This window comes from Monodelphis domestica, chromosome 2 (assembly GCF_027887165.1).
Source record: "Monodelphis domestica isolate mMonDom1 chromosome 2, mMonDom1.pri, whole genome shotgun sequence".
Lineage (NCBI taxonomy): Eukaryota > Metazoa > Chordata > Mammalia > Didelphimorphia > Didelphidae > Monodelphis > Monodelphis domestica.
The window spans coordinates 72,547,439-72,559,887 of NC_077228.1; the positions used below are offsets into that span (position 1 = coordinate 72,547,439).

At 40.0% G+C, this 12,449-nt stretch overlaps 1 protein-coding gene across 4 annotated transcripts in view; it reads right to left on the bottom strand.

Annotated features, from left to right (window-relative positions):
• The window catches only part of ASTN1 (astrotactin 1), a 505,111-nt gene that overhangs the window by 121,967 nt on the left and 370,695 nt on the right, over positions 1 to 12,449 (bottom strand). For all 4 annotated transcript variants that reach the window (XM_007480837.3, XM_056815583.1, XM_001373628.5 and 1 more), the window contains exon 12: positions 2,106 to 2,272. In XM_007480837.3, the coding sequence (XP_007480899.1) occupies positions 2,106 to 2,272 (167 nt within the window). The remainder of the gene's footprint in view (positions 1 to 2,105; positions 2,273 to 12,449) is intronic.

The following is a 12,449-nucleotide window of genomic DNA, read 5'->3' on the forward strand; positions in this document are numbered from 1 at the left end:
TCAAAGAAAAACCTTGTCTTTGGTTTGGACTCTGAGTCTGTTAAGGCTTAGAGTCCTAACTGGATTCTTGTTGAGATTCAACCAGCTAGCCTTTGCTATTTTATCATTTGAAGTCAAAGTTAAGGATTAAAAGGATAATAGTGGTAGTTTTATTTAGCTAGTATAAAGTTGGGTTAATCAGATCAGGGAGGATTAGTGTAGCCTGTGAAACATAGGAGAAGCCATTCATTGCAGAGCCAGGGAGTTTATTTGAGTGGATTTAGAATCCCTGAGAATTAGAAATCCTTTATTATCCTCATATATTTCAATAAATCTTTTATTTTTATAACTTGACATTTATTATTTTTATAAGACATAAAGGGAATCAATAAATGAATGAGTGAAAAAGTAAATACATTCATTAAGAATATACTATGTGCCAAGCACTGGGTTAAATGATGGGGATATAGACAAAAAAGTTAGATGTTCTTTGTTCTCCAGAAACTAACACCCTATTAAGAGAGATCAGTTCTAGGGCAAATGCAAAGACCCCAAAGCCCTAAAGGTGCCATAAAGAAACAGGTAGATAGTAAGGCCCATAGGTCCATTGGGTCCATCAGTAAGTCTCAGAGCAGTGACTGTGGAAGGAACATCGTCCTCCAGGACATTGCAGCAGGGCACATAGCTAGGTGCAGTATCCCTATAATTACTGGAATTATTCTAGTTGAGGATTCCCAGTTCATCCAAGCACTGTAAACACTCATGTCCTTTCTTTCCCAGACACTTCAGTGGGCTCTAAAGAAAGACCTTCAAATCTGTTTTTCAGGTTCTTTTTTATAGAGCTGTTCTCTTTTTTCCCCTATATTCCTTTGTGTATATTTTCCATTCTCCAATATTCTATTAAGGGTACTCTCTTTGGATTCCCTTTATTTTCTTCCCCATTGAAGCCTTCCTTCAATGCTTCTCAGAACCTGAGGTATGGCACATCATTCTTTGAATATTTCTACATAATAGTAAGGTGATCAGCCTACACTTGGAACACAGATAACATTCACTTAACTATGGCAAAACTAAAAATACTCCCCTATTCTTCATAACTTGATATTACCAGCCTTTGAAAAATAAAAATAATAAGCATATGTGTAGCTCTTTAAGATTTTCAAAGTACCTTACAAATATTATCTCATTTTATCTGCATAATGGCCATGGGAGGTAGATGCCTTATCATCCCCATTTCACAAATGAGGAAACTGAGGGATTAGAGAGGTTAAATTACTTGTCTAGAGTTACATAGCTCCTTGGGTCCAAGGCAGAATTTTAACTCAAATTCATATTTCAACCCTAAACTTATGATGAATGATTTTATACTCTATTATTGCATCTTAGTAACTATACAACCCTACTTAACCTTTTCCTCAATTCTAACACCACATTCATATCCACATCAGTCTCACATCAGTTTCCTATCAGTTTTACTCTACCCATAGATCCACTTTATTAAATCTGTTTTGTCCCTTAATTGTTCACTTGCTGTTTCTTATTTACTGCTGCCCTGTCTTATAAAATACTTTCTCCTTTTCCTTCTTATATTTACCATTTCAGACTCTACAATCCTCCCTGATCCTTTACAAACCCCCTTAATTCTTTTATACATTATTTGTTTTTGATCATGCTCTTCCTTCAACTCCAAAGCATTGTCTGTTAAGAAGAGCTGGACCTAGAAATTGTTCTTCTTCAAATGTTTCTTAATATCTCCCCAAAATTGCCAAATTTCTCTTCCTTACATTCAATCTTTGACTTATGTCAGTAATCTAACCCCTTTAAATAACATTCATGTTTTTCTTCTTATTCAACTCAAGCCCTCTCTTTTCTTCATGTTTTTTCTCCTATAGGCTGAAAGTAGAATGGACCCCAAATCCAGTGCTTCCTTCCATGACAGAACAATGCCTCACCTCTACTTCTCTGTCACTCCCAAGAGTAAGCTACTCTATTACAAACTCTTGATGATCAGAAACTGCTTTATTTCATCATTAGACCCTGAGTCCCTATCTTAGTGTTTGAACAAATTAGGTATTTAGTAAATGTTCAATTGAATTAAAGTATGAAGACTCTCTGAGTATACTTACCCACAGAACATAAGGATGTTATATAGCAAAGGATCCTCTGGGAAAGGTGCCATCTGCTGGAGACATAGCTGCTCACAGCCCCCGTTGAATCCATCAGAGCAGTCAACTCCAATATGGCGGTCATAGCAGCCGGTGCCATCCTTCATGGGGCTGAGTCCTGATGGGCACTGGCACAATCAGAAAGCATCCACACAACCCAGATGAAACAGTGATCTGAACACTCTAGGGACCACAGTTTAACCACAGGCAACTATTTTTAATGCCAGGGCATGAAATCATTAGCAATGGAAATTCATTCATGAACTTCCTACTGGACTGGGCTCCCTTTAAAAGCTTGTGACCTTCTATGCCATACTGTTTCTTCTCTGTAGGCACCAGATCACACATATTTGCATTAAAACTGAATTCTTCTTTAGCTAGATGGGAGGGATTGTGAGGGAAGGGAACATTATAGCAAAACAGTATGTGTGAGGCATGCTGGTTGAGCCTGGAGCTAGCAGAACAGTGTGTGTGATGGGCCAGAATTAAAATGCATTAGCAGGGCTTCCTTAGGGCTAAGAGACTGGAGTGCCACTGTTTAGGCCAAGCACTCATCGGACTCTTTTCACGTCCAAAGTATTTTGTCAACGCTTAGTGGAAAGTTAGAGTGAGTATACAGGGGCAAGTGAGGACAGCTCAAGACTTCTGGAAATAGTTGACTTTTCAGGTGACCTTGCATAGGCCATTTGGCTACTTTGCAAAGTTGGCAGATCTGGATTCCACCATTTGCTAAACCCCACATTTACACATGTGCCATTATCCACGAGAATGACCCTTCAATGCCAAGGGAGAAGTGTGCCAGGAGGTAATGCAATAGGGCTTTCAGCCCTGTTATGATGACTTCTTTCTAAGGTGAGGTAAATACTTCCTGGGTCATAAGGACATAAAGAATGGCCTCAGTTAATGTCCTAAAAATGGATGAGGCATTCTCATAGAATGCAAAGAACAGAGGATTTAGAGATGGATGACTTGGGTCTGACTTTACCACTCATTAGCTCTGTGATCCTTGGATAATCAATAGACTTTCTGAGCTCTTTTAAAATATCTGTAATATTGGGAAAATCTTGCCCTGCTCACCTTAAAAGATTGCTCTGAGGTTTCATCCCTTTAAAAAGTACCTAGTATCTGAAAAGCCCTATATAAATGTTCATTGATGTTTCCTAAACTAACTTAGTCACTGAATAGTCACTTTGGGGGACTGAATTATATGGATGGAGTGTATAAATACTAATTTAAAGATGTTTAAGTGTTTGGAAATACCCCTAGGAACAAGAAGATTGGGAGATATTTGGAGCAAAATAGAGGAAATTAAGCCTTTTTTAACACTCCCAGAAGTAGTACTTTGATCTAGACATAATTTTGTATTTAATGTTTTAGAGGGGAAAATAGCATTGTCATTGACATTTTGCTCATGGAACCCCTATCCACATCTTGAGGCGTACCAGGGTTTTGAGGAATGGAATTTGGAAAGTATAGATTTAAGTCATTAATGCTGGATTATATGAGAGAGCTGGAGAGTGGATTCCAGTTCCTTGAATGGAAGGGACAAAGATAAACAATCCTAGTAGCATGTCATACTCATCGTCCTAGTTGCTTTCCCACGTTTCTCTTATAACGAATACATTTTTTTTAAAAAATGTCCTAGTAAGAGGACAAAATCTCCACTCATCTCCACATAATCAGCTTACTCTGTTACTTTGGAGCCAAATGTACCAGCCCAGCAGCCTGAAGCTACAGCAGGTGTACCTGTTAAAACATGCCTTTCTTCCCTCCCATCAACCTGATCGAAGATCTCAATGGGATGCATGCTGTTTGCTGACACTAACTCTGCAATTTCCCAAACAAATGGCACCCCTGTGGGTTTACTAGGCTCCCAGCCTGGTCCATCCCCTTCTTCCCCACTGCGCCAGCTGGAGTATTGGAAGGTGACGGCCCTTCAGGAGGTTTCATGAGGCTGCTTCTTGCTGTGCATACCCAGATGTTTCAGATGATGGTAAACAAGCAAATGAGGCAGCTGAGGGTTCCATCCCATGTTTCCTTTGTTCCAAACCCATCCACTTTCTTGGCTATTCAGCTGTTTGGCCAGATGTGCTACCAGAAGGAAATTTGGCTTTACCATTGTGCAGCTACCAAGGCTTGAAGAGAGGGTCTTGGAACAGACCTGGGCAAAGCCGCATTCAGTGGTAACTATTGGAGGACATTTTCTGAATTTCCTGAAGGGTTTACCTTAACTGATCTTATTAAAACTCTTTCCTTTCACTTATCTAATACTCTGAGAATTTTTGCTGATGATGAAATACTCCCATGCAATACTGGTGGAAAGTAACCATTTCAACCAGCAGTTGGGAGTTCCTATCTTTCCAACTTAGTTGGGTTCCCATCTTTCAGTTTTCATTTCCACCTCCCCACCTTCCACAAGCATCTTATCAACATGGTTCTTAATAAGAATATCACCAGATGAAAACTGAACAGGCTCAGATACTTTCAAGGAACAGAACCTGGCTTCGTTTGGTTCATTCTTCCTCAACATCTAATCTAGATGTTTCATCATCTGCCATTTTCTATTAGGAATAGTTAGATTAATAAATAGGAGTACTATAAGCTTTCAGTGGAAGTTTTGACCTAAGAGGAGAAGTCTTTATACAATACTAGCTTAATATACTACAGGAAAAAGAAGCAAATAACAAAAGAAGCTTCCTCTAGTCATGCCTCCCATCTCCATGTTGATTTGGAGCCTACAATGGATACAAAGCTTCTGAATGGTGAACCTGAAGTACTGGAATCAAAGAAGGGTTGAATGATCTTTACTATTTTATATTCACTAAGGAAAGAGAGTATCTAGTTATATCTCAGAAAGATTACTATCATCAGGGTTGAAGCAAAAATATATATTTTTTTAAAATTTTAAATTTTTTAATTTTTAAAATTTTAGTATTTAAAACTAATTATGTTAGAGTGCAAAATATGATTTAATAGATGTAGAGAGAATTTAACTCAAGCCCAAGACCTGTCACAAGGTTGTTCTGTGATCTTAAATGTCACTTCATTTCTGCCTCAGTTTCCTCATCTGTAAAATGAGGAATTTAGTGTAAATAAATTGCTTAAGGTCACTTGAAACTCTAATATTGTATGGCTAGAAAGTTCCATTAATGAGAGCATCCTATTCCCTATGCATTCCAACCAGATAGTGTGGTAAAACAGGAAACATGTCAGGTTTAGTTAGGTAGTTCTCTTCCACTTTAATGCCTGGGTAATATTGGGTAAGTCTCCTAACTTTTCTAGTCCTCAGTTTCCTCATTTGTAAGGGAGACATACTGCACTAGACAACTTCTAAGGATATTTTCAGTGCTAGATCTATGGTCCTATGAATCAAGGTTTCATTGAAATATGCATCTCATTTTATTTTAGCTAAAGAAGTCTTACTGTAGCTTCTCCCTCAGGGCTCACTCTATATTTCTTTCTAGAAAGAAGCCTCAATTCTCATAAAACTTCCCTCTTTCCACCAAGGACCTTAAGTCATTGTGGAAGAGCTTAGGAGAAATATTGCCACTAGGTCTGGGGGAATTGTTGTCTGGTTTACCCTGATTCACAAGGGTTTTAAGAGCTGTTCTTTGGGTGTGTGATGGCCCCATCCATTTTTGTGGCTGTATGGAAAATGAATAGACTGTTTCAGACTGGGGCAGTGGGTCTTCTCCAGTCCTACTTCACATAATCCATGACCTCTAATGCCAGAAATCTTAGAAAAGATATATTTTGGTTGGTGAGGGGAGAATCTTTGTACCTGCTGATGTGATTGAGTAACAATCACCACCTTCCCTTATGCCTTGCATCAAACATAGCTGATAAATGAGCATTCTATTTTAGTGACCCCTAAAACACACAAGGTTAATTGTCTTTCATGGGCTGCTCATGGCTTCTTGGCTTAATTCTCATCTAATGCATATTTGTGTTAATGAGATTAAACTGGTTTTCCCCATTCAACTCTCATCACCCCCTCCTCTTCCTGTACCCCCCACCTCCCATATTCCCTTTTCTTGCTAGTGGTGTTCTGATGGCTAATTACCTAAAAACCTAAATGGCTCTTGTCACATCTAGGGTGCACCAATCTCTGTTCCTGTCTATCCCAGACTGAGAGATGGGTGCTCTGGTGACAGGTGAAGGGGAAAGAGAAGGTAGCAAAGCCAGTGCCCTTGGGAATAAAGTGGGATGCTTCACTTGGCTTTCATTACCTCATCTTGTCTGGGCACAAAATGAATAGTGATTCACCCAAAAGAGCACCCTGCAACCCTACTGGGTGAGGAAACAGGTCTCTTTTAGCAGGGCAGAAGAAGCCTTCATACTTTCACAAATCCTGTTCTCTACAACTTTATGATAAAACTGCCATAAAAGTCTCAATCTCAGAATTTCATTTCCCCTCCCCACCCCTCATATACTCCCTAAAGAAACAATTTGTAGAGCTAAATTTAAATAAAATCTCACTCAAGTTCCCTGCCCTGCAATTTCCCACAAACCTCCAAACTATGCAATATAATTCTCTGCTTATTTTTCTACAAGAATAGTCCTGGAGTAAACTAACATAGGGGTTATCTGCAGTGGCATGCAGATTGGTACATTGGAGGACAAACACTGAATGTGGAGTTAGGGGACTCAGTTTCAAATCCTGGCTCTGTCCCTTACTACTGGTATGGCCTTGAAAAAATCCCTTACCTTTCCTCTAGGCTTCAGTTTCCATCCAACATCAAGTCCTCTCTCACTCAAAATCCGTAATCCTAATGGAACTGTGACGTACCTACTTCAGTGTCTACTGTCTTTGAGAATAGGGTAATGTTGTATCTCTGAGGAAAACTAATTTAGTGGGGGCAAATGGATTGAGGGAGTAAATATGAGAGAGAAGAATGGTTAGGCGAGGAGAGTCAGTGAGTAATTGAAATATCTAGTAATGATCATTTTCTTTTATGTAGTCCTTTATGGTTACAAAGAAATTCTACATACATCATCTTATTTGATACTCAGAGTCATCTTGGAACTAATGCATACACCATCATGTCCATTTTATAGATGAAAACGCTGAAGTTTTGATTCTGTAATGTGTCCAGGATTATAGAGGTAGTGAAGACTTATGTCTCTGCATAGGTCAATTCTTCCTTGATCACAGACTATAGTCTTAACATCAGACAAACATTTACAAAATATTCGCCCTGGATCATTGTAGGGATTTGGTGAGAATATGTGTGAAGAAGCAAACATGGTCCCATGGGCAAAACAAAAAATATCTTAGGCAACATCTTAAAGACGATGGATCCATCATTGATATTGTCTCTGAATAGGAAGGACAGTTATAGTTCAACCATTTTCATATTAAATAAAATAGGTCTTTCCCTTGGCAACTAATGGAAGGTTGAGTGGCCACTTGTAAGAGAGATTGTTTTATTGTTCTGGTATAGTTTGGACTAGATGTTCTAACTCTGAGGTCCTTTCCCCGATTCTTTGTTTTTGTGATTATATCTAGGTAGAAGCAAGCAAGTCACAGTCCACTCTCTTGTTTATCTCCCCCAGTGTTCAGCCCATCCCAGTACTCAGCCCATCTAAGTGCTCTGCCAAAGAAGCTTCCAGCTGTCTGTGTGAGGTTTGATTTGGAGGGCAGGGCAATTATGCTTTGCACAGGTCTTTGCCTTTCATGGGTATTTGTTTTCATCCTCCAGAGAATATATAAACAACAGGGCAATTAACTGGATAGCAATTAACCCTGTGGGAGTCCATGCAGAGCCAAAAAAATGTGTCTTGCCTTCTTAGAAATAAGGATGAAGGCTGAACTGACAATGGGGACAAAACAGGAATGTTTGCCCAGAGCTCTTCTAGGAAAAACTACTTGGCCAGAGTTTTCTAGGGGTCATTTTCTCTCTTAATAACCAATAAAATATTACTTTCCTGAGGTACTGACATCTACATGGGTCTTACCTTTAAGGGAAGATCAGCAGCAGTACTAATGCTCATAATTTGGGGCAAGAAGAAAAACTCATCCCAACTGTAGCTACAAATAGTTGGTGGGGGACATACGTGTCTAGTAGTCTATGCAACTATAGATAGATTAGGCTTCCTTTCTTCTTGTCTTCTTATTCAGAGATTGACCCTCACTTAAAAGAAAGTTATATATGTGGAGGCATATACAGGAAATGGATCATTGATAGGATGATAGATTTAAACATGGAAGGGACCTTCAAGCTTGTGACTCTAGCTCCCCCATTTTCAGATAAGGAAACTGAACCTCAGAGAAGTGACTTGAAAAAGATAATTTGCCCTCCCTCTCCCTTCCCCTTCCTCCTCCCTATCTCCCTCCCTCTGTCTCTCTTTGTCTCTGTATGTCTGTCTCTGTCTCTGTCTGTCTGTCTGTCTGTCTGTCTGTCTGTCTGTCTCTCTCTGAAGTGGGATTAGAAAACTTATCCCCCTAGGTGGCATGGAACTCTGAACCTGAAGTCAGGAAGATTTTGGTTCAAATCTGACCTTAGACACTTATTTCTATTTTCCTCAGTTTCCTCAATTTAAAATGGGGATTATAATTTTGATATTGTCATTTTGACAATGAAATTAGATCTATTTGTAAAGCATTTAGCAGAACTCCTTGCATAGTATATTCTATTAATAAATGATTGCCCCCTACCACATCGGACTGTAGTGAAAAGATTACTGGACTGAGAAAAAGAGAATCTTGGTTTGAATCCTAGTTATGCTACTTACTAGATACATGTCCTAGGACAAATCACTTAACCTCTCTGGGCTTCAGTTTCCTCATTGATAAAGTGAAGAGTATTCGATAATATGATTTCTTCATGCCTTATGCCTGTGTCTAGCTTTGCCTCTGCCCTACCCCTCACTGAATGCCTCATAATGCATTTGGTTTAACTCTTTGTTTAATCCATGAGTTGTCTAATGTATGAAGAACTCTAGGTAGAACTGCCCCTCAAGTATCACAGACAGATGTCTATCTGGGCATGCGTCTGTCTTTCACAATGGTACAAATAGATGCATGGGTAAGGACTCAGCTAGTTCTCTACCCTGCTCTATCCCTTCCTCAGATCAAGTCTTTCAGGCAAGTCTGGCTGATTATTTCTTTGGTACTTTATAGAAGGGATATATGCTTCAGGTTCGGTTAGATCAGCGGTTCTCAACCTGTGGGTCGCAACCCGGTGGGGGTCAAACGACCAAAACACAGGGGTCGCCTTAAGCCATCAGAAAATACATATTTCCCATGGCTTTAGCCGCTGAGAAATCACGCTACTTTACAGCAAGATCTTGGAAAGAACGGGGACCCTGCTGCCTGCACATTGTACTAATATTAGTTACCTATCAGCAGCCCTCCCCCTATGAGGTGTGATGGATTTACCCTGCTGCCTGGAGACTGGACTCAAACAGAGACCCAGAGACAGCACCCCGGCTCTAGCTCCGGGGGGGTTAAGATCGAGTCCTGGAGCAGATAACTCCTAGAGAGGATAATGGAGTCGAGTAACCCCAGCAAAGTGAAGCCTAAGCTCAAGCTGGAGGGAGATGACAGGAAGAAGAAGGCAGCATCTGTGGACCCCCTCCCCAGGCAGGACATACCTCCCACCCCAGTGCTCAGGCTGCCTCTTGCTGGATTACTATTTCTCAACATGTAATTAAATATTGTTTTTGTGATTAATCACTATGTTTAAATTATGTTTGATTTGTAGCAATGAGAATACATAATGCATATCAGGTATTTACATTCTGAATCATAACTGTAGCAAAATTACAGTTTTGAAGTAGCTACCAAAATAATTTTTTGTTTTGGGGTCACTGCAACATGAGGAGCTATATTGTGGGGTCACGGCATTAGAAAGGTTGAGAACCACTGGTTTAGATGATCCTTTGGATTTCTCCTCTCTACTTGGCTTCTGTATTTCCTGATTCCTATTTACTGATCTACAAAAATGAGTCAGTATGTCTGTCAACTGGCCCAACTGCTCATTCTTCTTACCAAGGGACCACAAGACTGATGATTTCCAAGTATTAGGAGAGTACAGAACTTCTCCTGTTATGGGTTGACTTTCTTCTGAGGGACAGATTCTAAAAGACAATGGTCTGATTGCAAATGCATATGCATCTCAGCAATTCACATCAGTCCCAGTGTCCCAGAGCATGGTGTTAAAAGAGAAAAATCCATCAGCTTGTATCAAGGCCAGGCAAAATGCCAGGATAATAGAGCAGGGGTGTTTGATAGGTAAACCATCAAGAAGGATAAAGGGAAAGGGCAGAGGTGTAGGGGAAGAGAATCACAAAGTAAACATGTCTTTGAAATGTGTTTGTGTGTGATGGAAGGGTGCATGCATACAGAAATGCACATACATGTTTGCTATGCTCCAACTTGCAAAGAGAGTTTGAAATTTAGATGAAAAATAAATGCAGTCTGAAAAGCAAGAAAAATGTCCCAACCTTGAGCTCTGTTAGACAGTGAAATTGTCCCCTGAAGGACCTTATAGGGATCCTCATTACTTGAGACTTTGAAAATGAGACTGGGAAGAGCAAAAAGGGTGGGCTATAAGAAATCAGCTCCTAACCCCAGAACCTAAAAGATAACAGAAGTCTTTTCTATCTTTCTATTATCTGTGCTACTTTCTTATCCCTTTGATAGAATTGATAGCATCTCCTCTCCCCATCCCATCTTTGTCTTTCTGTCTCTCTCTCTCTCTCTCAATCTCTCTCATTTCTATTTCTCTCTTTTTCTCCATCTTTCACCTTTTCTTTCCCTCCCCCCTTTCTCTCTCCCTCCTTCCCTTTTCCCCTCTGTCCTTCTTTCTCCTTTCCAACCCTTCCTCCTCTCTTTTCTCTTCTTTTTTCTTTCCCTATCCTTCTATCTCCCTCTACCCCAACTTCTTTCTCTCTCACTCCTTTTCCCCTTCCCTCCTTCCTTTTTCTTTCCTTCCTTTTGTCTTTCCTTCCTTCTTTTCCTCTCTCCCTTTTTTCTGTCTCTGTTAGTCTCTCTTTCTCTACCCCTCACATTCTTGCCCTTTTTTCCCTTTTCCTACCTTCTCAAAGGACTCATGCTACTGACAGCCACAATCTCTTCAGCAGAAAAAATAAGATCTTGGGGCTTCAAGAACCATTCCTCTTCTTCATATACAGGTACATATACATTTTCTACAGAAAGCTACTCCCTCAGTGAGCCAAGGGAAGAGCTTGTGAGACCCAAGGTCTTAGGAGGAGCCTAGCTTGCAGCTAAAGATGAGGAACAGTTTTCTAGCAAGCAATATGAGGGTGAAGAAGGTGAGAAGAGAAAAAAGGGGAAACCACCATGCTCTACTTCTAGACATGAAAGGGATCATCAAAGTCATCTTGCCCAACCCTCTCATTTTACAGATGAAGACATTGAGGATGAAAGAACTGAAGGTCATTAAGCTAGCAAATGGTGAAACCAAGATGTATTTTTCAGGATGAATAGTATTTACTCAGTCTTTGCTCCTTTTCATTTACCTTTCCATAATTCTTCATACATAGATGCCTGGCACCCAGCACAAAGTTTGGCACAAAGTAGGTGCTTAAAATACTTAAAATACTTGCTGATTGAATCCTTCCTTCTCCCTACTTCCATTCTTTATTCCTTTACCTTCTCTATTCCTTCTCCAGCCCACTCTACCTCCAGACGTGGAGGATTATGCCATATAGATATGCCTGCCAATGAGAATTCGTTGAGATAGCTCCACCCCCTTTTTTCTTCCCTAGTTAATACAACCTCCCTCCTCTGGATGATTTGGAAAAATTCTAATTTTCTCTCTTGCTTAACCAACTTCTCAGGTTGGTAGTTTCAGATTCTTGTGGAATTGCCAAAGGTACCCCAAAGGAATGATTAGGTAGGTGAGTGGTTACCTATAGAAGAACAGAAGTTAAAATCATGTGGGTGTTAAAGACATGGGTCCTGATGGAGGCTATTATCCTTTGCCTGTTCCAGAGGAGTTCATCCCTTGGGTGTCTCTCTTGAGAAATGGGGAGATCATGTTAAAATGACTCTAGGTATGCTGCTACTCTAGTCCATTTTGAACTCTCCCTCCCTTGAACTTCCCATATACTGATAGCCTATGCCACAGAGTTAAGCAATTGTATGAAAGAGTGAATTAATTAATCAAAGAAAAGCATTTTTAAAGCATTTACTAAGTGCAAAGAAATGTACACCTAGAAACAAATAGAAAAGGAGGCTAAGTCAAGGAGGGGTATGGTGAAAAGATCACTCCATTTATTGTCATAGGACCTGGGTCACACTCTTAGCTCTTTCACTGACCAGTTATGTGGCCTTGG